This window comes from Podarcis liolepis (genome assembly GCF_965112155.1).
Source record: "Podarcis liolepis genome assembly, chromosome: 16".
NCBI classification, from domain to species: domain Eukaryota; kingdom Metazoa; phylum Chordata; class Lepidosauria; order Squamata; family Lacertidae; genus Podarcis; species Podarcis liolepis.
The window spans coordinates 23,513,174-23,540,111 of NC_139567.1; the positions used below are offsets into that span (position 1 = coordinate 23,513,174).

Below are 26,938 nucleotides of genomic sequence, written 5' to 3' on the forward strand. Positions count from 1 at the left end.
ATTTTAACTGTGGTTTACAGTGGCATGTGAATTGGGCCATTGTAAACCATGGTTAATTCTGGCTCCAATTAATTCCTCACATGAAAGGAAATCCTTTTTTTGCCATCCTCTGCCTATTGATGTGGAAATTCCACTGCCTACCTTTTGGGTGAAAACTGAAACTTGTGTGCAGTTTATTTCCCTATCAATCTCAATATTTTGGGGCACTTATTCCTACACAAATTTCTCTTTCCCCCAATTGTTACCTAATTAAGAATCTCTTTGGTTTGGGGCAAAATTAGTATGTCCTTGTATTAGTCTGTTAAAAGTTTTCTTTTTCAAGTAGGCTCTTGGAAGTTGAAGAAATTTCTCCCACCTCTAATCCTGATACTGATGAATCTGAGATTGTCAGAGGGAAGCTTTGTCCCTATCATCTTATGTCAAAATGTGCTTGCTACGGTTGTTGGTTCTGAAGGGTGACTAAACTACTGTGGATCGGATCTATTTATATCTTCAAATATGGTCTTTTGGGATATGTTGCTAGAATGATTCCCCCCAGTGGAATTGTATGTTCATTGGTTATATAATCCATAGGGCATTCTAGTTATATGTGTATACAAAAGCTTGAAATTTCCATTTTGTTGTAGGATTTCTTGGAATTTATGTTTTTTCTGAAATAAGGCCTATTGATGCTCTAATACAATTTAGCCTAATTAGCACCGTACAAGTAACAGCAAGTATGAATAGCTTACTCTGTTTACATAGAAATGTGGCAGGCTTGCATCTCATGACCATTAGGTCCCACTGCATTTTGTAAAGTGGCATCAGCAAAAAAACATAGGTCACAAGAAAGCCATCAGACCCTTCATTGTTTATGTATAGTGTAGACTCCCAAGTCCTAGATTTCCTGCTAGCCAGGATATGGAAGCCTACTACTATCCGCTTCTCTAATCTCTTTCCTCTAAACACTTAGTAGGTAAGAGGAAGTTCCTCTCCTTTTCCCTCTCCTTGATGCAGTTTGAAATAATTAATTGGACCATAAAGTTAGTTAAATAACAAAATTGTGACACTTTTCCAGGTTTGGTTGAACTACAGCATTTATACTGCAGCCTCTTTTATTTAAAAACAACAACAAAACAACCTTACTAAATTGTTGATTCAAAGGAATCTATAATAAATGTTTGTTTCATTTTGTGTTGCTCATTCTGAGCACAAGTACACCAATAATAGCAGGTAGACGTAATCTCAGTTTACCAATTAAGAATTAAAACAAAACTAGAGAAGATTTATGCACCCACACTAAGTAGCAATTGGTATACAGAATAACAGTAAATACTTTAAATAGAATATTTTACAAAATAAAGTTTGGTTTCTCATAACATGAGCGTGATTTCCCTTATGAAATAGTGTTTAGTACCATGTCTACTTCAAAAGCCATTGCACTTAACATTCTCTTTAAATATGAAATATTTGATGATCTGAAAGAATATATTCCACCTTTATTTAGATCTTATCTCCCTTAATACCTGTGTAATTCACTTGGGTTAATTTTAACCTATAATGCCACTGACGATGTGCTAAACTAGTAGAATCCATAGTTTGTACTTCACCTTTAAAGAAATGGCAGGTGTTGGTTTGGAAATTTAACAGCATGTGAAGGCTCAAAGTACACACGTAACATATATTTACAACTTAGCCAATTTGAATACAATGATGTAGATTTTCCTTTGTAAATTAGAGTAATTTGTATGGGATAATTTAAATTGGGGTGGGAATTCAAGTTTGTAGTGGAAAATAATTTGGTGCTCTAGAGAGTGAGCTGATTTTAGCATGTTTATTTTACTTGTATTTAGTAAACAAAACTAAAAACTTTGAAATTGCCAAACTTGCCTAGTATTTTATTTGCAGTTAGCATTGCCTAGTATTTTATTTGCAGTCCACTCATTGTTACTACTGAGCTTCCTGAGTGGAAAAATTTCCAGAGGGAAAACAAAGTGTTGAAAAAAATCTGCCACATATCACTGTTTCAGTGTCCTCTTTTTTGTGATACAGACCATTAATCCATTTCTGTACTTGGGTCAGATCCTGAGTAAAGTGATCTAAATAGCTTCCTAGTTAAAAGTTTGAAAAATGAAGTTTACAATCAATCATAAACAGTTGACCACCTTGCAATCTTCTCTATGGTGATTCAGATCAGTGCAGTGATAAAACTGTTCAGTGGTCCATAAAACTTATATTTTAATTTATTCATGTTAAGGATGTGCATAATATGAATTCAGTATAACCTGCAAACAGGAGTCATTGGCACTGTATTAGGCTTATTTTGAAGAAGGGGAAAGTAGGTTCCTTAGTTGGGGATAATAAACTTAAAGTACTACTCTATGAACATTAGGAATACGTTCTTCAGCACAGTAGAATTCTGAATAAACGTGGGGTACTGTTAGGGTTGCATCCAGCTAGCTATACTTACAGTAGACCCATTGAAGTGAATTGACCTAAATAATTCATGTCCATTATTTTCAGTGGGTCTACTCTGAGTAGGACTAATTGGATAGAACCATTAGTATTCCTAGATACCTGATTTTAATCATACTGGAACATGCTTCAAATATTTCCAAACATTTTGTTACAGAGACTCTCCAAGTAAAGGCCTTTCTCTCTTAGGAAGAAAATTCACCACTGATTTCCTTTGAGAAACCTTTATTGAAACCCCTTGTGTTGTATCTAACGTTAATGAATTGCCAATACAGTACATGATCCACTGGTACTTTCTAAGCAACCATTTGGGAATCATTCTTGTACTATGTCAGGCTAGTGGTTCCACTCTGAATGTGATAAAATGTCAGAATTTAGGCTTTAAAACAATCAGCTGCAGTATGAACATTTTAAATTAGCTTAGTTATAAATTTATATTTTCAGTAACAAATAGTATTAATGGAAGTGTTTTTGTACTTTGGAAAATTTGAGGAATTCTTAAAATCAGCTATGGACTTCTACAGTTCTGGTCGCATTGTGTAAACAAACTTTCATTGGCTTTTTCCTTTAAATTTTGAGTGTTTCTTTCACAAATATATTTACAACAAGATTCCCAAACCATTAATTAGAAGTTTTACTCATCACACTTTCCATTTTATTCTGGCCTTTTTAAAAGCAACAACATAGTAACTTTGGCAATATCCATCCTAAAAATGGATGGTGTTATTTCCAGTACAGAGAAGAGAAGTACACTGTCCATCGTCCCCCCGACACACTTCAGTATTGCTTCTTGTATACATTTCATGAAAACTACCAAATAAATTTCCACTTCAGAGATCTATTGGGATTTTTTGTGTCTCTTTTTTATTTTTTAAAAAATGGTTCAAGACTCCAGCATTTGACACCTGCCACTTCAGTGTTCCCTTTTCTTCCTTTAAGAGTTAATCACAAAAAGCATTAAAAATAATAATAAAAAAACCAGCATGAGTTCACTTTTCAAGGCTACCTGTAGCAGAGAATACTGAGTGATGAGTTTTATTATGTAGTGGTTGAGTGTGTGTGGTGGGGGAGCTCCCTTGGAAGGTAAACAATCTAATATAGTGCTGGTGGTTTGTGTGTGTGTGTGTTATGGGCATAGCTGGAGCCTGAATAGATGCGGAATAATCAAACTGACTGGAAAACCCGACTCTGAGCAGGCATCATGGTTGGTGTGGCTTCTGTTTTCATAAAGTTGGTGTGGTTTATTTTCTTTGGCTCAGTTTCCCTGCCATCTATCTCAACCTGGTTGTGTTGCGTTGGAGTAATATGAGGAGTGGCCTCTGTTGATAATGTCTGCTGGCTTCGGGAGGCACTGTTTGCTGTTGATCTTGTTGAGGAGGATCCAGAATGTGAACTTCTGGAGCCAGAAGAGGAAGAGCCAGGCTTGACTAATCGGGCTTTTGGTGCCTCTGCGTCTTCTCTGTAATCAAGAGACGGTATGATTAAATGTAGAAAATAATGAAGACCAGACATAGTCATTTCATTAATTTTAGGATGCTTTAGAAGTTCAACAAGGTTTCGAATTAAGTGCTGATCTTTTCACCTGTATTACATATGTATATCATTCACAATGCGTGAAAAGTATAAAAATGCTTACTTCCATGTTATCCAAATCATACTAATACCATTCTAAATAATTCAGGGTTTAAATGCAAAATATAAATCCTAGAGGATTAAAAAAATGACCAGTTATCTACTGATAGGAAAGTTGCAGGCGTTAGTTAGCAGGAATATTGTGTATTGCATTGTGGGTGGGGGCAGTCTCTGAAACCAAAGGCTCATATGGAGTGATATGCTGCAAGTAACACAAGTGACATGAATCTAAACTCTAAACTAAGGCTTTTACAAAACCTATTCTATTAATTTGTATAAATACAGTATAAGGATTACCACAGCAAGACTGGCTTGAATCCCTCCCCTTACACTATTGATTGTGTTGGTGTGAGGGGACACATTCTGCCTTCATACAGCCAGGTATGACATACATGTCACTTCTGGCTCCATGCACTGTGAAGATAATTAAGAATATAAAAAAACCTGCTGGATCAGGCAAATGAGCCATCTAGTCCTGTATCCTGTTCTCACAATAGCCAACCAGAGGTTCTTTCAGGAATCCTTTGTAATTTTTCTGCTGTGATCGCTTAAATAAAACTCATTTGTGTTTCACACAGCTGTGGTGTGTCATTACTGCATTGGGTCAATCCTATATTGTGCAACAACTGCCATGCCGTGCCCAAAAAACAAATCCAAAAGAACTACCACACTGAGTCAGATCAGTAATTAATTGAGTCCATAGTCATTTCCCAATAAGACCAACACTGGAAGTTTGAAATGAGGTTGAGCAGCAACACAACTGAACAATCTAGTCTCCTGAGTATTTGCTTCTAGCAGCCAAAAGTTTAGGGGTTCCTTAATGATGTGCTTGTATTCCCTATCTTAATCATAGAATTGTAGAGTTGGAAGGCACCCTGAGTACCATCTCGTCCAACCCCCTGCAGTGCAGGAATATGAACCTGTCCTGACATTCGATTGAAAAAACACACAATTGCACTTCTAGACTGCTGTTGCTAAAATAACACATTCTGTCATAGTCTGCTAAAACAGTTGCTTCTCAAGTTATCTGATGTGGTGGATTGGCAGCCCCGCACAGTGTGCCAAGAATTGACACCATATTTGGTCTCTAGAACATCCTACCCAACTTGGACCATGGTGGAAGCTGATGACTCGTGGACTGGCACATGTCCACGGACCACCACTTTGAGTAAAGGTAAAGGGACCCCTGACCATTAGGTCCAGTCGTGACCGACTGGGGTTGCGGTGCTCATCTTGCTTTATTGGCCGAGGGAGCCGGCGTACAGCTTCCGGGTCATGTGGCCAGCATGACTAAGCCACTTCTGGCGAACCAGAACAGCGCACGGAAATGCCGTTTACCTTCCCGCTAGAGCGGTACCTATTTATCTACTTGCACTTTGATGTGCTTTCGAACTGCTAGGTTGGCAGGAGCAGGGATCAAGCAACGGGAGCTCACCCCGTCATGGGGATTCGAACCGCCAACCTTCTGATCGGCAAGTCCTAGGTTCTATGGTTTAACCCAGAGCGCCACCCATGTCCCTTACCACTTTGAGTAGCATTGCATTAAAATGTGATTGGGTAGAATTATTTTGTCTCTGGTTTGAAGCATCTTCTGAAGTGCTTTAAAACATGGTTTAAAGTTTCAGGGTAATAAAACCTTTGAGAATTTTTCACCCTTGACCAAGGTTGCAGTTCTAGGGCAAAGTGCTGAGGCAGACTGTGTTAATAAGTCATTCCTTTGTGTGTGATCTAACCCATATTAATATAGTGGAGTCAGCTGGTGAACCTGAACTACTTGTTGCAGCTTGAAAGTGGGTCACAGAGTGCTTTCAGGACTTAGGACACTCTGTACATAAGTTGGATATAAATCTAGTGTGTGTTACATTCCTGATATACAATTCAGTTAACTTGAATTTGTTTTTTACATTTGTATCTCATCTCCCAAGTACGGTAACTAGGTAGGCTGTGCAAGTGTGAGTTGCCTGGGGTCATCCAAGTGAACTTCATAGGTGAATGGGTATTTGAGCCTGGGTTTCCCCACAGCCAAACCCAGAGCTGTAGAACTGTACTATACTATTTCCTGTATCTTGAGAGACGTTCCTCCCTCTCAATCATTAATGTTATTTTTGGTATATATTCCTGTCCTATATAAAATACTCAAGGTAGCTTGTGCACTTCTATTGTATCCCATGGCTTCCAGTTTCTTCCTGCATCATTCTTGTTGCCCTGTGTATAGAAAAGGGCAGTGAAGTGAAATGAAAGTTTCCATAGATGCTAAGGTTGAAAGCAAGGGACAGGAAAAAGTCCAGGTAAGTGTCACATAGGCAAATACTGGTAATCTGTACTAATGGTTTCTCTTACAAAATTCCAACCCTAATATACAATCGAAGAGATGCAGAGGTTTTTTTTAAAAAAAAAATCTGTGAAAGAGCACAGATAGCAGCTTAATGGCTGGATTATAAAGAAATGAAATGGGATATTGTGAGTCATGAGGGCTGGGCAGTCTTAAAGGATGACTGTTTCATTTTCTCTCCTAAGGGTGTAGGCTGAATCATGTAGTTCAGACTTGTTTTAAACATCCCACAAATAAAGTTAAGGAAAGTTCTGGTAAGGGTAATGTGCTAGAATAGAGAGAGCTACATACCGGTACACTAAGTTGTCATTTGTCAGTTCTTGAAAGTATGTGCTCTTTCAAGAATTCATGTGAATTAGTACTTCACAATAGTGACAGAAATCATTGTTACACCTATTAAATAATAATATACAGCTTCAAACTAAAGTATCTAAAAAGATCACTTAAAACAATAAATATACAAAATACTATTACAAATTCAATTGACAAGCATAAGTATATAGCTGGGTGAATCTTGTATGGAATAAACGTGGTATTCAGCTCTGGGAAATGGCAGATAAAAGCTCTATATATAAAGAGAAGAAGAAGAATTTGGATTTGATATCCTGCTCTATCACTACCCTAAGGTGTCTCAAATCGGTTAACAATCTCCTTTCCCTTTCTCCCTCACAACAAACATTCTGGGAGGTGAGTGAGGCTGAGAGACTTCAGAGAAGTGTGACTAGCCCAAGGTCACCCAGCATCTGTATGTGGAGTCTGTATTTAAATGGGGGGGGGGGGAACGATGAAAAGGAACTGTCTGTCACAAGGGAAATGCTTTGGCAAAGAATTTAGCTATTTCTGAAGAGGGAATAGATGTCAATAGACAATGATTTTAATTGTCAGCTGATTATGCCAAACTCCACCTCCATCTGCCACTATTTTGTGGCTGACTGCCCTGCACTACTGTTTTGTGACTGGTGAGTCTCAGTAATTTCCAGCCATCGCAAGTAACCTTAGGAATAGAAAGTTTGAGAACCTCTAGTCTACACCATGTTCATTAGCACTGACAAGTTAAAGTAACACACAAATGAGTATTTAATACCTCTTCAAAGGAACACAAGGTACACAGTATTTTTGTTAAGGATCTCAGCATCCATGGGTTAATGAGAATGAATATTTTTGAAATAGCATGTAACTAACTTGTTCACAATTATCTCAAACTAAACTGCATTGTTGTCCATACGCTTTCCCTACTGCAGGAGTGGGAAACCTGTGGCCTTCCAGGTGTTTAATTAGACTCCAGTTACCATCAGTTCCAGCTGGCACAGCCAATGAATATGGATGATGGGAGTTGTCATCCAGCAACATCTGAAGAGACACAAGTCTCCCACAATAGAATAACACATATTTAACCTTGAAACTTCAGCCTTGACTCATTTATTCACTCCACTTGCCCCAGGCTTGCACATTGTAATGCAGCTAGATTCATACTGCATTTCCCTTTTAAATAGGTAGGAACAAACTTTAATAGACAGTAATATAATTTATCTGTGCAATGACATAAATAAAAAACTGGGCAGGTGAGTGATATGATAGCCAGTCTTTTTCCCAGCCCACATGTCTTGTGCCTGATAACAAAAGACAGTGGCTGGTATACAGGCAGCAACCATTTTAAGTGTGTCCGATATGTGCGTGACTGCACACCTGATTCTCAATTAACCTAGAAGTGACCCAAAAAGTCGTGGAATGGGGTGTGTGCAGGCCTTTTCAGTGGTGTTTCAACTATATGCAATTTCACTTAAATGTGTGGCGCCTTTGGAACTTAACCCTCATGTAAATTGGGAGTTGCCTGTATGTATATAAAGCTGCCATTTTCTGCCTTTGTTTAATCTTCAGCAGAGTTGTCAAAGACTATTTTTCAATCTCATTTTGATGTTGTTTACATTTTTTCACTACATCCACATAATGCCTGCCCCCTGAGGATAACATTTCATGTTGAAGCAGACTTTAGTCCAGGAAGGCTTATCCTGTAATACTTTTGTAAATGTTTTAAGGACCATAAAACTATTCACTTTTGTCAGATCATTAATCCAGCTGGTGTAGTACTCTCTCTTGCTACCTGTAGCTGCTCTCCAAGGTATTGGCAGAGATCTTTCCCAGCTCTGTTACTTGGGGGCCTTTTAAATTGGGGTGCCAGTGATTCAGTCTGGGATCCCGTGTAAATCATGTGCTTAGAATCATAGACTTGTACAGTTGGAAGGGGTTCTGAGGGTCATCTAGTCCACCCCCTGCAGCGGAGGAATCTCAACACATAGTTCCCCATCCGATTAGAAACCTCTTATCACTGAGTGATAATCTCCCCCTCCCCCCTTCTGCCAGTTCTGAGACCTTCTGTGACACAGGAAGGTAATGTTGTGTTAATTTGGTCCTTGGAGAGTTGTAAATAGAAATACTTTAGAGGTAATTACTTGATTTCATTTGGGGTCTCTTCTTCTTCATATTTCTTCTTCTCTTTTTTCTTGATTGTCAGCCACACTGCCAAGAGAACCAGGGCAGGGCCCCCCATTGCTCCACACACTGCTCCAGCAACTATGCCAAAATTTTGTGCATCTGTTGATTCATAAATGCATACAGTGTTACGTTTGCCAAAGAACAAAACATTTTGCCACAGTATGTTGTGTCTGTTTCAGTGAGTTTCCATGCAACTTAATCCTCTTGTATAGGAGTTCCTAAAGAAGTTCTAATACTGTGTCCGAAAGAAAAAATATGTAACAGCATACTCAAATTGCTATAGTGATCTGCATAAACACTGTAGTCCAGGTTAAGCCCTTTTTACCTCTTCTCTGTTGAATGTCCCTTTATTTATATTTACATTTATTTTAGGAAAAATAAAGCCTCTGTCTACTTCTGCTTCAAAAAGGTGAAAATTAAGTCAGATCACTTTCACAAAGTGCTGTGAATGTTTTTAATTATTTTTATGTATTTGTATTACTGTTATTTTTTGTTGTAAATCACTTTGGGGGGTTTTGTTGTGAGAAGCAATTGATACATTTAATAAATTTAAAGTAACTATAACAAGACTGGCTGGTTGAAAAATTCCTTTTAGTGACTTCAAGTTTCCACCTTAAACATGCTCTCTGATACACTTTCATTTAGTCTACAAATATTTTTAAATGTATCCATAATGTACATTTTATGTTTGTTACAGTAAATGTTATGAAATGTATAATATAGTATCCAAATGTTTTATTGCTGTTTATTTATATTATTTATATTTTTGTTGCCTAATCTGTTGTTGCTCACAGATTCTTTTAACCTTGGTGTGCCATTATTTTGGCATTGTGACCCATGTATGATGCTTGCTGGGCACAGGCTTAAAGTGTTCAGTTAATATTTATTAAGTAGCACATTGTACCACAGTAGAACTTTCTAAGCTATTTATTACTTGATTGGGTAGTTATTACATTTATAACCTGTCTTTCTTCCATCTAGGAGCTTGGGTAGTTTCCAGTCTCCCATCCAGTCATTGAGCAGGTTTCAGACCTCTTTATCTTGAGCAAGGTGGCTGCATCATGCATCACCAGACCATGTCATGGGACAAGAAAAGTCTGTTGAGAGAGGTCATCTTGTTCATAGGTGATGGCTGCTGGCAGCATGGTGGTGTAGTTGCGGCTGTGGGAGTGCACCAGTGGAACTAATCCAGTTCTTCTGCTGGTATGCCTAAGTAGCCCTGACCTTGCCTCTGCCCAGTTCCACCCAAGTTCTTTCTAGATAGGCTGCTGTGGTGACACCTGTCTTGGGAGCACAGCTCCTTCACACCACACAAAGCAGTTACTGTTTATTGTTGTAAGGACTTTCTTATTCCTCCTGTCCATTTATTTAAAAGCAAATCTATTCCTCATGGTTGCACACACCTAGATTTGTGTGTATGTTGGCAAAGACTTGTTGCCAACCATGTGAGGCTTATCCTTATTCCCGTGTCATGGGGGAAACAGTTTTCCAAAAACCCAAATCGCTGGTTAAACTAACTTGGAAAACTTCATGACCCACAGTATTGCTATCATTAAGTGCCTAAGCAGGAAAGCAAAACTCATTCATCGCTGTGAACCCTTTCCATGTAGTTTTTACTCAGCTTCTGGTTATAAGTATATTTTATTGCTCTACAGGAAAATAAAAAATTATTTCTGCCTCTTCAGTCAAATTTGAGGCTCAGTATAAAATTAGGCTAATGGATAATTCAAAAGTGTGGCCTTTACTTCAGAGTCATAGCTCATTAATGAAAACTAGAGAAGCTGCTTAGAGATGCAGCTGCTACCAAAAATATCTTAGTTTGTAGGGATCCCTAAATCATAGAATTATAGAGTTGGAAAGGGGCCATAAGAGTTATCTAGTCCAACCTCCTGCAATGCAGGAATCTCTTGCCCGACCTGAGATGCAAGACCTGAGATTAAGAGCCTCATGCTTGGCCAGAGGTGAGCAGAGGCCACCTGAGATTGATAAAGGAGAAAGAGGGGTGCAACTTCTAGACCCAATGGCTGTCTGCAGGGTCTTGGTTACTGTGCCTTTGGAGCAAAGCTTCATTGTGTAAACTGACAGCTATTGTGTGGAGAGAATGGGAGATGGAGAGTGATGAGGCCAAGATCTGAACAGTGGCCTTCTAGTTCTACTTTTCTACAATATTCATGAACTGTCTTTTTTTGGTACAATTGACATTTCTTGTGAATTTAATGTTTAATTTAATACTGGACTACTTTTCCATCCAACCTTAGAAACACTTGGGATTCCCTGTATACTTACACTGCACAGTCACTTTTACAACACAACTTTCCTGCCCTACTTCATTAGAGGCAGTACACTGGTATAACCCTGTTGCCATCCATGTGAGGTTCTTCAGCAGAAATTGTGCAGGATTCGAAAAATCTGGGGGGAAATCAAGATTTCATGAATTAGGACAAGGATACATTGTTTAGACCATGAAATTTGTTATGACAAATGTGTTGATGGCCGCCAACTTTGAGGCTTTACATTTTATTCTTTGCATTTTTTGTAATATTGTATATAGATTTTTCTTTTTTGTATTGATCGTGCAGATCTTACACTGTTTTATGTAAACCACTTTGGGACTTTGCATATTAATATATAAATATAATACCTAAATAAATAATGTAGAACCTTCTAGATCTCTTGCAGGGAGTAAAGGTACTCTATATGTCAAGACTTTCAGCTTTTTATACTTGTGGTGAGCAGAAGACCCAGAAACATTCCCTGCTTTTGATAGCTGCCATAATGAGCAGCCACAAGAGAACCTTTGCTTAAAGGTGGTTTTGGGACAACAGTGGACTTACTGATATGTGCCATGGCTGGCAGGGACCCAGCTTTTCCATCCTCTTCTATACGCTCCCATTTGTACATTATGGGTGCAGTGCCAGAGACAGTATTGCACTGTAAACTGATTTCTTTCCCTTCTATCATCTCTCCTTCTTTCCAGCATTTGGGTTTAGAAGGTTTTTCTGGGAATAGGAAAAAAATATCAGATTTCTACTCTTAATTGTAAGCCAGAATAACATGATACTCAATAGATAAACTAAGTGCTTATCTTGGAACAACTTCATAAGAGCCTTACCCAGAACCTTCAGGGTTATGTGGGTCCATTCATACTGCCCGGCATTTTTAACTTTGCATGTGTATTGGCCAGCGTCGCTTGGCTGCAGGAAAGAAATCTCCAAAGAGGCATCTCCAGTCCGGTTGTTGGAGGCAAATGAAACACGACCCTTTTGTTCATCATTAAAGTAAGTGTAGGTGTTGCTTCCTGCATAATTTATCACCTGAGAGGCAGAGAGAGTCCACTCATTAGTTACTTTGTTCTTCATTTCACCATTGCTAGTTTAATAAAAACAAAATCACTAGGATTTATTCTTATTCCAAGGGCTTTTCCACACTTGAACATTGTCCATCTGCTAATCCACTAGCATGACAACCTCTCGGGAGAGTTTTATTTCTGTCTTTCATAATTTGTCCTTGTAGTTAAGGGTTAACTTTCAACATTCTCTGAATGAAAATTGGACAAGAGTAACTTGTTCTAGATGTGTTGTCCTCAATGCTGTGATTCCTTCATTGCAGGGGGCTTCACTAGATGACCTTTGGACAATGCCTTTTTCCCTTCTGCAGCTATACTTCATAAGATTTACATTTTGTTTAAAATCATGCTTATGATTCATTTCCTTTAATTTGTGTCTGGGGAAGAATATGTATTTTTATACACAGTAACATTGTTACTTGAGACAAAAGTCTTCTGATTCAAGCTTTAGCATAGGCTTTTAGAGGTAAAAAATGGCTGCCTTGTATGACAACAGATGTGTTTAATCTTTTCACTTGAGATATTTATTTATACTCCATCTTTTTCCCTGACGGGATTCAAGGTGGCTAACAGATAAAAATAAGAACTGCTATAAATTTCTTTTAAAAAATCATTGTAAAAAACCAATTATAGAATTAAAACTATATACTGTATATATATAAAATATATTAAAGCCACACAAATAATTACAAGAAAAACAGCATGGCACCAGCCCTTTCATTTAAACCAGTCAGTTCCCCAAAGCTTGTTGGAACAAGAAAGTCTTCACCTGCTGGCAAAGGGACAACAAGGAGGGCATTCCAGAGTCTGGGAGCAGCCACCAAGAAGGCTCACTCCTATGTCCCCACCAAGTGCCTGTAAGGGTGGCCTCTCCCGAAGATCACACAACCCAGGCAGGTTTATGTGAGGGAGTACAGTCTTTCAGATAGCTTGGACCTAAGCTGTGTAGGGCTTTGTAGGTCATAAATGGACTGGTAGCCAGTGGAGCTGTTTTAACAAGGGAGTTGTATGCTCCCTATAACCAGCCCAAGTCAATAATCTGGCTGCAGCTCTTTGAACCAGATTAAGTTTCTGAGCAGCTTTCAAAGGCAGCCCCACGTAGAGTGTTACACTACGTAATCCAAACATAACATAACTAAGCCATGTATATCCCTTTATGGAATAGTTTGGTGTTTCTTACAGTGTTGTTGGCATCCATCTGTCTCACAGTGTGACTAATGTTTAACAGAAAACATTTACAGCCAAAAATCTTTTCATGTCTAAGGCTGCAGTTGTATATACCCTTACCCTGGAGTAAGCCCAATCAAACTTAATGGGGCATACTACTTAGTTAGACATGTTCAAGACTGCACTCCAATTCTTCTAAATTTTCTAAGTTACCCTTTTCACAACGCGGGAGCTCTTTTAAAATATAGAATGACTGGTTTGCCATGCAGGCTCCTTGTATGCTTTTAAAATGTGTAGTGCTTAGTAATCGATGTTAACTAGTTTTGCTATCTTGGTGTGACCAAAGGTGTGGCTGGTGTTTCCCAGTTTGCATTGTAACAAAAGCCTCTTCATAGGACTCTGAAGTCTCATATTGTTCTGAGCCAACTTTATACATTAGCATACATGCAGGGACGAACAAAGGCTAACCGACACCCAGGGCGGGGCAAACCACCGGCTGCACAAGCGTTGTGTCACTACGTACGATGCATGTGTGGCATTGCTACGTAGGGCGCATGTGCAGCGTCACTATGTACAGCGCCTGCGTGTGACACCATGCATGCGTTGTATGTAGCAGTTTGCCGCCGGCGGTGCTCGAACGCCGTACGGACAGTGGTGAGATCCTCTGCTCATGGCTGCAGTGGCGGTGGAGGGATCCCACCACCGTCTGTATGGTGCTTGGGCGGCGCCGGCAGCAAACCGCAATGTACAGCACATGTGTGGCGTCGCTACATTCAGCGCATGCATTTGACACTGTGCATGCGTTGTACGTAGGAGTTTGCCACTGGCGCCGCTCAAATGCTGTACGGACGATGATGGGATCCTCTGCTCGCGGCTGCAACTGCAAACAGAGGATCCTCCATATGTGGCTGTGGCAGCGCAATGGCTGCTTGCGCCACTGCGCCCAGGGGTGGCGGGGCGAGCACCCCGCGGGGTGCCACCTTGTCACCCCCTCAGACAGGGCACCCAGGGCGCACTGCCACACCTTGTGACACCACTGCATACATGAGGGCAGAGTTATTTTTCAAGAAAAAGAGGTGCCTGAGTTCACCATGAACTTCTCCCTTGTTCTCTTAGAATGGCAATAACGCCCACCTGAGAGGTGCTGGATCTGAGCTCCAATGAGCTCCAGCTCATAAAATCCCTGGGGGAGGGCAAGGTTGTTTTATTCCTTTAATCCCAGAACCTATGTGGGGATAGTGTGAACTAAGGAACTTTGAATTTCAGGGGATAGACATACCACTTTTGGTTCAGCATCGGAATTCTTTAGCAGCCATTCTATGTCTAGGCTTGTTTGCCCCAGGCGGTGCAGTCGATGGTGGCAGGGCAGAGTAATGTTTGCTTCGGCCACTTTCTTAAATTCTATCTGAGCCCAAGACAGCCAAGTGGAACAGGATGCTGAAAGAGAAAGATCAAGTCAGATGCTTCCAGTAATCCTAGACCAATAAATTGCTGCTTTGGCATTTCATGTCATGTTCCAGTGAGAGTTGTGTTCTGTGGGGTAAGCTGCTTTGAATTGATCAAGAAGACCAGATATGAATATTTAAAGCAATATTATTCCTATTAACAAATGCAACCGAAATGGAGAGGGAGAGAGTGACTTGCCAAGATGATGAGGCTACACTGAGGTGGAATCTGAACACATCCATCACTCTGTCAAGAGGATCATAGTGACTTTTACGTATCATCTTTGTGTTATCATGGGATGTTGAGCTTCTTGTTCTGTGTTGCAGTTCAGTTGTTTGGTAGGCATGTCACAAGTGCAGCCTCACTAAAACAGAGTTTGGTTATCTCTTGCTTTACAAAATAGAAGTTAATTTGTATCTATTTCAGATTAGCTGGCTGGTAGATTATTGACTGGTTTACTGCTAATCTAGATACTGTTTACATGCTTTTCTTTTTGAAAAAATATTCTGATGCTGGCAAACACCAGTGGTAAAAACTGGTGTTGCCATGTGCACCAAACAGATGGTAAACATAGAATTCTTTTAACTGTTGGAGTTGATAAAAGGAACATAGGAAGCTGCCTTATATAGAGTCAGACCTTGGTTGGTTGATTTCTGCACTGTCTACACCAGGCATGTCCAAAGTTCAGCACAGGGGCCTAATCTGGCCCTCTGGTTGATTTAATTTGGCTCCCGTAGCAGTTTATTTACTGGAGCAAAACCCAGTTTGGACATCCCTGGTCTACACCAACTAGCAGTGGTTTCAGGCAGGGGTGTTTATCCCTGAGCTGTGGCTCATAGTGTATAACAGTTGCTAAAATAGTGATAGGTTTGGTTGAGCCCAAAGGTATTTATAGTGAATGAGTGTATGAGTAGTGTATGATTTAAAGCAGCAATCAAAACACTTAACTCCCTTTTCTTGAATAGTGAGTTGATTTTCGGCTGTCTGAGTACTGTGAGTATTCATCAGAACAGTACTGGTTGTAGCTTCCCTCAAACTATATATTAAAAAAGTAGAGCTTGAACTACTGGTTTTTAGATTCACGCATTCTTGGCAGAAGCCCTGCCCAGAGCAAGGGATTTAATTTATGTGGGCTATGCGTAAAGAACCTGTAGCTGAATATAGGCAGGGCTAACCTGGCAGCGATTGTCCTGGAACTATTGGCAGCATTTCCACCCATATTGTGTTGTTGTGGATTGAGGGGCTGTGAAATGACATGGACGCCAATTCCCTCTCCTCAAACTCCATTCATTGAGCTATGCTACTTTGTGGTGCGGTTAGGAACAAAATTTTATGACTTGTGATTGATAAAGCTTTTGCTTACAGTTTGTTAATAAGAAACATGTTATTTTTAACTTAAAACCCTCCTAACAAAAGAAAACCAAGTACTGTACTGCAATCAGTGGCAAAATTGTATACAGCTGACAATGCTATATTGATGCTTCCAGAGTTGGCCGCTAGAGGGACTCTGATACACATGTGAAATTTGGGCTGAGAATGTAATGTAGACAAAACAAATAGTTATGGAGTGTCTTTTTTATCATGTGTGCTGTTTTTGAGATCCTTTTTTTTTAATTAAAAAAAGGGAGAGTAGACACCCCAGTGACAGCTTGTTTTAATTGTTGTTTTTTCAATTGACCACCTTTAGATCAGCCAGAAAAGAGAAGCAACAGAAAACTAATAATAAAATGTCATCCCAGTTCAATTTATATTATTTTACTGTGAAATGTTGGTATGCTCATGATGAGTTAATTCATTTGTGCTTGTATTTCAAAAAGCTGTTTGGCTTTATCTAGTTTTTGGCTCTGCCTCGTGTTATAAGAAAAATACCTCTAATTCCCTTATGGGGTATCCAGAGCCTGTATGGAGTCCCTCAGGAGATTTCTATCGGTCAGAGAAAGCAGAGGCCAAGCAGAGTATATTGAAAGGAAAGCGGCTAGTAAGCCTGATCTTTATTAAAGGAAATAAACTGTTGCAACAGGGTCCCCACTCACCACACACAGGAGGGAGGAGAACCCTGAACAATGGTGCACAAGCCCCTATAAAGACTTTTGAAATTGCCCACCCTGTAGCCCAAGACCACCCACAAAACATCATACATACATCACAGAAGGAGGCAGTCTCCAGCAGAAATTTGAGGGTGTTGCTTCTCTCCTGTCTGCCATGATATCTGTTAATGCCTTACTTGATTGCATTTTCTGGGTTGCCTGGCCATTCCTTTGAGATGGTAAATGCTTTCGTTCCGGAATCTCTTACACATATTGATTGTTTGCTCAGCTTAACAGATACTTGCCAGACTGTATTTGAAAAGGGAGGTGTAAGCCCCTACAGTCCAAAGACAATTGGAAAGCTTTTCCCATTTCCTCCCTCCTTGCAGAGAAATATTTGAGGACAATTTGGGAGAGTAAAAATGGCTTCAGGGTTGTTCTCCTGCACTATTTTAGACACAAGGTTTATATACTTATGTATGTGTTTGCCTTGGACATTTATGAACATTTATTCTATATTTGAGACCTAAGAATTCTTATAACACTAGTTTGAGGAAACAGGAACAATGAGAGTGACACACACACACACACACACACACATTCTTGCATTCACCTTTTCAGGATAAATCCTAGCCTCCCAGGTATGCAGAAAATTTCTGCTGAATTCACTGTTGGCAAAGTAGCAACAAAGACCTTAGTCGTGTATAGACAATTTATTTTAATAAAAATCGGGGGGGGGGACCCTTAGATACCTTAAGCCAATGATAGGGTGATAAGATTACATTCAAAATGTTCAGGCCTTGCATGTTACCTTTGCATGAAGTGTGTCAGAATGCACATTAGGATTACTTATTTGAAAATTAATTACTATGACTTAACACAGGAGTCGCTTAAGTGAGAATCCAATATTGATGAGAAAGGAGACTGTTGTTTTGAATGATCACAATCTTAGCAGCTTTTTCTATTCCCACCCCGAACATACTTGTACATTTTGCAAACTATGCTGGGTATATAGAAAATTGAAATGCAATCCCTTGAAAGCGCACATAACTACACAGAATTTGTTCGTTGGCAGGCATCCTTTGTTTGTTTTTTCAAAAATACTGCGAGAAGTTTCACAGAATCGGTGAAATTGTGTGAAAACAGTGTTCCATTTTTACACACAACACAGTGCATATTGATGTATATGCTCCCCCTCTCCCCAGTTATAGCTAACACTTCTGGTAGTTAAACAGCCCAGGAACCAGGTCCATATTCCCCACTGAGCTAGACCTTGTCATTGCAATCTGAAATCAAAGCATATGGCAGTGAATCTGCTCAGATTTGGCTTCATGAATGGCATTGAGGTGGAGAAAATTAAAATGAATGGTATGGATAAAATACACATTTTTAATAGTACTTTGTGTTTCTAAGAGTTGTACCACAAGAGGGCAGAATTCACCCAAAGGCCACGGGCGTTTGAGCTTGTTATCTCTTTCCCTCCATCTCCCCCCCTTTTCTTGATCACGTGATAAATCATAATCTAGTGTACAGTATATGTGTTCTCAGAATTCAACCAAGTCAGTGCAAATGTATGTAAGTTTCTATTTGTAAGCTACATTTATAATTTGGTAAACTTAAAATCTGGGGAAGAAATAGCATGTATTTTTGTATTTAGTGTCAGTGATTCTGAAGAAAGTGCTACCTAACTTAAGACCTGAAAATCTAATGGCAATGAACTTTCAGATTTCTCAAAATAGTTTGGGGGAGCCTAACCATCAATTTTGAGCATGAGTTTGACCAAACTGCGGGAGGCAGTGGAAGACAGGAGTGCCTGGCGTACTCTGGTCCATGGGGTCTCGAAGAGTCGGACACGACTAAATGACTAAACAACAACAAAAGCCTTTCCTGAAAGCAACAAGCAAACCATCAAACTGTTCCTATTCTCTAGCTAAGTCTGTATTTAAAGACTTTGATTAATTGAGCCTACAGTTTATGCTTGAAAGGGTTAACTAAGAAGGCACGGAGGTAGGAGATAAAATGGATTGTGATACACACTGTAAGCTTCTTCACTATGCAATTTGGATTCACCTTTGAACCCTAGGCACCTTGAAAATCCTTTTTATGTACAGGGAGTTTGATTCCATAAAATCCTATGTGAAATAATTGGCCTTTTAAAGAGGCAGGGCTTTCACATGTAATGTATGGTGTTCACATCTGTCCTACCTTGCATCCATTGAAAAACTCAGTCTTAAGCAATTTTGTAATGGAGTGTTCGTCACACATGAGAAATGCGTGTGTATCCTTCAGCTTGTGTCATAAGGAACTTCAAAAATACATCTAAAACTGGAAATGTAAAAAATTGACTCTAATGAAGGGTGATGGTGGAGAAAGATGCGGTTTAGAAGCTGGTTTTTTTTATTTTTTACTTCTCTTTTTTGACAATAATAGTTATTAATTTGTTAAAGATGGATAAAGAGAGACACTGACAGGCTGCTGTACAGCCATAGAAGAAACTGATGTTTGATTCCCAGTTTAGCAAAACATTGCATACGCTCAGGAAATGCTTTTCCTTGAAATGCTTCTCCTTTCGTGTCTTGCTTCTGCATTGGTCCTGATGCTATCAACTATATTTTTATTAGATCAAGTGGTATCTTAACCACTCTCCTGCTGCTTCCTTGGGACGAATTTTCACTGCCATGTTATGATGCCTACAAACACCATGGGCTGTGACAATAATAAAATATTGTGTAGATTAACCTGGAGAAGATTTTTTTTCCAAGAGATCTGTAAATCTAATTCTATACTAACAAAAAATGATACATTTAAAACTGAGTTGTAGCCAAGTAAGTTCTACTCAGAGTAGACCCATTGAAATTAATGAACCTAAGTTAATCATGCAGATTAATTTTAATGGGGCTACTAAGTATAACTAACATTGGCTGCAATTCTGTTTTCAGGCTTCCTTTTCTTCACTTAAACTTTAATTTTGCTATCCTTAGTAACTTCAAAAGTTGAGCCAATGTGCAAGTGGTGCCTTTTTGCAGATTTTTTTCTTGCAGAGGAGGGGAAAGTTGGAAATGAGTTGGAACATTCTGTGGGATAATCACTCAGTTATGCCCAGACGATGTACATACTGGGACATCTGCTCTTTGTATTCTTTGGCTAGCAATGGAAGAGAGGCTATAGGTCACCTTCTCCCGAGAGTGTGAGCGCTCAGAATAAGTGAGACCCGGCCCCACATGCATGATGCTTGCAGCCTGCTTTCCTAGTCTGATCTGTGGTTTCAGGAATTTGGTAGAGAGTCAGAAGTGTCTGGTTAAAAAAAATATTTTATTGCAGTCAGCTCCCAGAGGGAGCAGCTAGCTAGGCTCAAAACAAAGAGGACAGAGAGGCCCGTCAATATAAAACATGGTGCTCAGAGGCCCTGCCTAATTTGAATCACATGTGCTTGAAGTTTCAAGTGACACAAAGATAAAATGAAAGTAAATTTCTTTGCTCTTTTAAGGATTGTGAGGAATTTGAGGTCTGAAGCTAAAGAAATTAGTAAGGATCAAATCAAACTATAAAGAACAAATTGTAGATTTAAAGATTAAATACCTCCCGCCCACACACATACCAATCAGAAGCAGTTATAAGGTGGAAATATGATGGGTACTGTGCAGATATATATATATATATACCTGTTGAATCATGGGTGGTCAGCAGCTGTGTAGGTGGGGAAGTGACCATTATTTTCCTGGCTCCTTCACAAAAGTTGCTGTACTAGGACAGAATGTACAATGAAATTTTGAGAGAGTATTAAAGTGGAATTGCTGATGGAAAAGTGGACTGGAGATTGCTGCTGTTCTATTGTTGGCAGAATGCCATAAATAAAAGGATATAACCTTTAAATATGGCCGAACAGCCATCATAATCAAGCTTCTTGGGGTAGAAGCTGAAGAAAGCATTATGTGTCAGACCAGCCTACTTGAGAAATCACACTGAAAATTGGAAAGAGTTTTGGAATGACAACTGTTTTTTCTCATACTTTATGTCAATATGTATTGCTAGTAAAATATGAGAAATCTAATAACATGGGGGTCAACAGCTGATAATGTCTGCTTTGAGCAATGTCTTCCAATTTTAACTGTTTACAAAATATTTATCTTATGAGCATTGCAAAGTCTTGTTTCTTGTTGCCTGACAGGCTAGGTGCCCTCTCAACAGACAAAACAGTTTTTTTTCTGATTATTGTAACATACCAAACAGCAGGTAAATTATAGCCTCTGATGTTCAGACCTTCACAGAGAACTTGACAGTACTGTACAAGAAAATTGTCTGCAGTTATTAAAGCTGCAGCTGGAGACAGGAATACCTGAGGCATTTATCCAATTTGTTTCAGTTGCAGGTACAAACTCCTAGGGAAGGGAAGAGAGATGGAGGGCAGATGGGTGCATGTACTTGCTTGTCAGATGTTCAGCTTAAGATGATAGTTAACAGAAAGCCCAACATATTTGGGTTGCTAAACCTTGCTCTGAATCTCAATATTGCACATACCAAACCTAATAATGCTGGTTGAAGGGAGACTATGATGAATGACTAGATGGGAAAGAATATTAAGAATAGGCTGAGGGGTAAACCCTACAAGAATCTGGAATAGAGTCCCTAAGACGTTTAGATGGCGTCTTGTATGCCTCCTTCCTGCCAACAAAGGTCCGTATAGTAAAAGCTATGGTTTCCCCAGTAGTGATGTATGGAAGTGAGAGCTGGACCATAAAGAAGGCTGATCGCCGAAGAATTGATGCTTTTGAATTATGGTGCTGGAGGAGACTCTTGAGAGTCCCATGGACTGCAAGAAGAACAAACCTATCCATTCTTAAGGAAATCAGCCCTGAGTGCTCACTGGAAGGACAGATCGTGAAGCTGAGGCTCCAATACTTTGGCCACCTCATGAGAAGAGAAGACTCCCTGGAAAAGACCCTGATGTTGGGAAAGATGGAGGGCACAAGGAGAAGGGGACGACAGAGGATGAGATGGCTGGACAGTGTTGTCGAAGCTACAAACATGAGTCTGTCCAAACTGCGGGAGGCAGTGGAAGACAGGAGTGCCTGGTGTGCTCTGGTCCATGGGGTCACGAATAGAGTCGGACCTGACTAAACGAATAAACAACAACAATAAATGCCTCCTTCCAGTCAAGCTGGTGCCAGATGTATTGCTCTGCTTTCCTTTGGACCCATCAGTGAGGGGCTTGCCGTCCGGGCAGCCCAGGAGCTTCATACCCACTGCCCAGGATTGTGCCACGGAGAGATCACTTTGGTTCTACTAACACAACAAGAACAATGCAGTAGGCAGCAGATACGAGTTACTGGTCTTTGCAGTAACAGCAGGCATTGATTCTCCAGGGTTTGACGTCACACCCAGAAGCGCACTCCATTGTCTTTTGAGACAGATGGATGCAAACAGCAGTATACGTATACAGTGTATTCTGCAACATCATCATGATCTGGGATTGTGACTGATCTTAACAGTGATTTTGTCTGCTAAGGAAGTTGTTTTATAAAGGATCAAATTAGCCCTTAGTTCAATCAACTGCTGGGTCAAGTCCCTAAGCCAGAAAACTAAACTTTTACCTATTCTATGACAAATACATAACTCTCCCACAAGGATGCCCTGAGCCACCTATTTTATAATTGTTGGACTATGTAAACATGATTAGATTTAATTATAATTTGTCCTTCTGTAGGCCATCATAAGATTGTCACCCTTCTGCACTACAGAAGGCAAAGATCTACGAATGACAAATATGTAGCCTCAACATGTATGCAGAAGTTTTCTTACTTATTGCTATTTAATACTTTCAAACATGTTTACCTCATGGCAAGGTACTTGTCCAACAACCTGTCTGGTTCCAGTAAAATTATATACTTGCTTGAGTCAGCTGTTCAGGTGTCCTCTAGATATAATAGTACTAGTATGATATCTGAACACCAAACATTTCTTGTATAGCAATAGACAAGTGAAGAGGGGTGAATAGGTGTTCAGAAGCACATGTCGCTAAAAGTTTACCACACAGCAAAAGGCAACGTGAGGCAAGATGTGGATATTTCCAAGACCAATGTCTGTGCAGGATAACACTAGCAAAAAGTGTGATGCAGAAGGCAGCAGATGCTGTTGCCCATCAGAGACAAAACAGTATGTAAAGTTTGTGCATGGAGGCAAGTGAAGATACACATGCCGTTCTGTTACTGAGTGTTGGCATTTATCCCTTCTATTCAGCTGTGTTTTGAGAAATCTGTTGTTCCTACACCGATGGGGCATGTAAGATCAAAAAGTTACATTTATTCCAAGACAGCTACCCAGTTCTTGACATAGAACTTAGCATATTTATGTTGACCTGACTATAAGTGGCCAATTCAAAAGAAAGTACATTAGGATTGTAGTGGCCAGTAAGTCATCAAGCAGATTGTTGCCACCAGAGACCCAAACAATCTCCGAAGGAGAGATGAAGGGGCCAGCTGTAAATCTTCTAGTCTGGGGAGAAGATCCCACCCCCACCCCACCCCCCGCCATGAAAGGCTGCTGAAGTTCCTTGACAGTGCAGTAAGACCAGCATCAGCAGCTGGAACTTTATTGGCTGTTGACTTTCATTTTTGCTCTTATGTCTTTTAAGTCTAGAGTATTTCTTTCGTAATATTGAATCTATTCTGCATTTTGTTGAATTGTTGATTTTGCCCTGTTTGAATTTATTTATATCTTTTGCAGACTGGCTCCTGCCCACCCCCCTTTTTTGTATTTTGATAATAAATAGGTGTTTGTTGTAAACTGCTTTGGGCACAGCTCACTGTGGACAGGAAGCATATACAGTGGTGCCTCGCAAGACGAAATTAATTCGTTCCGCAAGTTTCTTCTTCTTGCGAGTTTTTTGTCTTGCGATGCACGGTTTCCCATAGGAATGCATTGAAAATCAATTAATGCGTTCCTAGGGAAACCGACTTCAGACCAGGTCCGGGGACAGTCTGTCCCCCGACCTCTTCTGAAGGCTGGGGGGGGGACAAGGGCATTTTAAAAAACCCCGGGACAGCGGAGGGCTTCTCCGCTGTCCAGGGCGATTTAAAAGCCCCTGTGAAGGCAGGCAGGGGGACTTTTGCCCCCCGCCAGCCTTCAGAAGAGGTCCTGGACCTCTTCTGAAGGCTGGCGGGGGCGAAAGTCTTTGCTCCCCCCGCCTGCCTTCAAAAGCTGTCCGGCCAAGGCTTTGCGGACCTCTGCCCGCCTGCCGAAGCCTGCGCGCGCTGACATTAGTGCGCCCAGGCTTCGCGGAGCGCTCCGCCAGCAGCGGCAACGCTGCCGCTGCTGGCCGAGACTTGCCCGCCTGCCGAAGCCTCCGCGCGCTAACATTAGCGCGCCCAGGCTTCGCGGAGCGCTCCGCCAGCAGCGGCAGCGCTGCCGCTGCTGGCGGAGACTTGCCGGCATGCCTCTCCTGCCTTCAAAAGCCGTCCGGGATAGCGGGAAGCGCTTCCCTGCTATCCCGGACTGCTTTTAAAATGCTGGCGCTGGGGAGCAAAGCCTTTCGGCCCCGCCAGCCTTCCTGGACCTCTTCTGAAGGCGGCGGGGGGGGGGGAAAGGCTTTGCTCCCCACCGCTAGCATTTAAAAGAGGTCCCCGTTGATTTCCCTATGGGCTTTCGTCTTGCGAAGCAAGCCCATAGGGAAATTCGTTTTGCGAAGCGCCTCCAAAACGGAAAACCCTTTCGTCTAGCGGGTTTTCCGTCTTGCGAGGCGTTCGTCTTGCAGGGTACCACTGTAAATAAATTAAGTCAACACTGGAGCTGCACACTGCGATCACTTGTATCTGAAGCAGCTCCTGAAGGTTGGCTGAAGTGCGGCTGGATCTGCTAATTTTTGGTGGGATTGAAGGTTTGCTTGACTCCGCCATGGATCCTGCCTCATACTAAAGACTGGGGCCCGTGTGATTTGAACTCTTACTGCTGGCACTGGGTCTGGTTTAGTTCTGTTTAAAATCCAGGTCCAGCTGGTAGTTTGCATGACATTTGCAGTGATCTTCTTTGAAAGGGGAAGATCTGAATTTTTTTGAAGTCATCAAAATTAATTTCTAGACGAGTCATATTTATATCGAGACATTTGACGATAAAATGATAATGCTAGATATAAACCTTGCCAAATTCTTACAGGGTGTGTTTGCATTTAGGAAAAAGCTTTATTTTGAAACACATGCACGTTGGATCTTAAGAAGTAACCTTGGTGTACCTCCCATCACAATCAATGAAAGTCACTTTTCAGGTACAAGCTTCATTCCCTGTTAGCCATTTTTAAGTTACAGTAGTGAAGTGCTCAGTCATGTTCCAATACTTGCTCATAACAAGATATGACAGTTCACGTACCCACTACAAGTGTTGCTAATATGAGACAAAAATGAATGCCTAATGTTCTGTGTCACTTTTCATATTCCCACCTATTCCAAAACATGCATGGATGACCACAGATTTCCTCTGGGCAAAAATATGAATGACGACAACGGCCACTCCCCCACGTTCCTTACGCTGTAGACTAGAGAATGTGAGTCTGTATCCTTAAGATATTTTTGTTTGGTACAGTTTCAGTAAGCGTGGATTTATATATTGCTTACTTTCACCCTTGTGGTGTGCATATCTATGAATGCAGTTCCTCATGCAAAAGTCACCTAGCATAAAAAGTATGGTGGGATTCTCAGTACCTCCAGACAGGTCATTCCAAAGTTCTTCCTAGCCTATCCAAACCAGAAAGAGAAGTATATTTTAGGTTCTCCAAGTTGAATATGTTTGTTACTGAAGGGCGACTGGGCTGGGGGTGGTGTGGTGGTTTTTTTAAGTACCTCTAGTACGTTTTTTTCCACCACAGGTATTCTGTGTCATTGGTTCCACTAAACTGATATCTTTGAAGCAGTGGTAAGTCAGGTGTTCAGGAGCTAGGCCACGGTGAGTCTACTTAACCATCTAATCTACATATCGTACCAGAAGGCATTTTGCTGGGATCAGAAAATAAATAATATTATGTATCCTATGCTGAGGCTCTCTTCAGGCATAAAAGGTAAAGGGACCCCTGACCATTAGGTCCAGTCGTGGCCGACTCTGGGGTTGCGGCGCTCATCTCACTTTATTGGCCGAGGGAGCCGACATACAGCTTCCGGGTCATGTGGCCAGCATGGCTAAGCCGCTTCTGGCGAATCAGAGCAGTGCATGGAAATGCCGTTTACCTTCCCGCCGGAGTGGTACCTATTTATCTACTTGCACTTTGACGTACTTTTGAACTGCTAGGTTGGCAGGAGCAGTGACTGAACAACGGGAGCTCACCCCGTCGCGGGGATTCAAACCGTCGACCTTCTGATCGGCAAGTCCTAGGCTCTGTGTTTTAACCTACAGCACCACCTGCGTCCCTCCCCTCTTCAGGCATATATAGTAATAAATTGATTGGATTATCATGTCTCTGAGCTATGCTGGTGTCTATTATATTCACATTCCTCACAACACTGCTTTTCCTTCTGAAGTGAACCTGCTTATTGCTGCCTTATTCTTAACAGCCCCACCCCTGCCTAGTTTTTATAGGTTTTGTCCTAAGTCACTATTTTTTCTCATTCTGTTTGTGTGTCTACACAAACACACACACACACATATACAGAGCCTCTGATGTTTTCTCCTCTAGCTAAGGCCAAAGAGCCTAGGGATGTTGTCTGAGGAAAGCCCTGAACAAGAATAAACTTGTACTGTGTCCCAACAAGCATTCCTGTGACCTTTGCAGCTTCCATTGGGCACTTGTCCCAGTTTCAGAGTGAAGATGCCCTAGGTCTGGCTGAAGCTGCAAAGACCTTTTGCATAAGCAACCATCTTGCTATCAGTGACCTGAACAGAAAGATGCTTCAGCTGAGAGCTATGAGATGTCATTGAGCTTGGGTGAGTGAGTGAGCAGAATGTTTCTAACATGCTGAACCAGAACAAATGTTGCTTCACGTGGGCTGCTGCAGAGCATATCTACTAATTAGATGTGAAAAGGCCAGCCATGTTACCAAGGAGCACATTCTATGAAGGTCA

The 26,938-nt window shown here is 40.8% G+C and overlaps 1 protein-coding gene and 1 long non-coding RNA gene across 7 annotated transcripts in view; one reads left to right on the forward strand and one right to left on the reverse strand.

Moving 5' to 3' along the window:
* The window catches only part of LOC310696086, a 33,116-nt gene that overhangs the window by 2,606 nt on the left and 3,572 nt on the right, over positions 1 to 26,938 (forward strand). For 5 of the 6 annotated variants that reach the window (XR_014520397.1, XR_014520398.1, XR_014520399.1 and 2 more), the window contains one exon: positions 25,752 to 26,804. This is a non-coding gene — a long non-coding RNA (uncharacterized lncRNA). The remainder of the gene's footprint in view (positions 1 to 25,751; positions 26,805 to 26,938) is intronic. The other variant, XR_014520402.1, reaches the window with a different exon arrangement.
* The window catches only part of CLMP (CXADR like cell adhesion molecule), a 56,808-nt gene continuing 30,928 nt past the window's right edge, over positions 1,059 to 26,938 (reverse strand). The window contains exons 2-7 of the mRNA XM_083481147.1: positions 14,704 to 14,861; positions 12,024 to 12,225; positions 11,746 to 11,910; positions 11,198 to 11,320; positions 8,869 to 9,010; positions 1,059 to 3,913 (exon numbers count right to left, since the gene is read on the reverse strand). Coding sequence (XP_083337273.1) covers positions 3,619 to 3,913; positions 8,869 to 9,010; positions 11,198 to 11,320; positions 11,746 to 11,910; positions 12,024 to 12,225; positions 14,704 to 14,861 — 1,085 coding nt within the window. The 3' untranslated portion in view covers positions 1,059 to 3,618. The remainder of the gene's footprint in view (positions 3,914 to 8,868; positions 9,011 to 11,197; positions 11,321 to 11,745; positions 11,911 to 12,023; positions 12,226 to 14,703; positions 14,862 to 26,938) is intronic.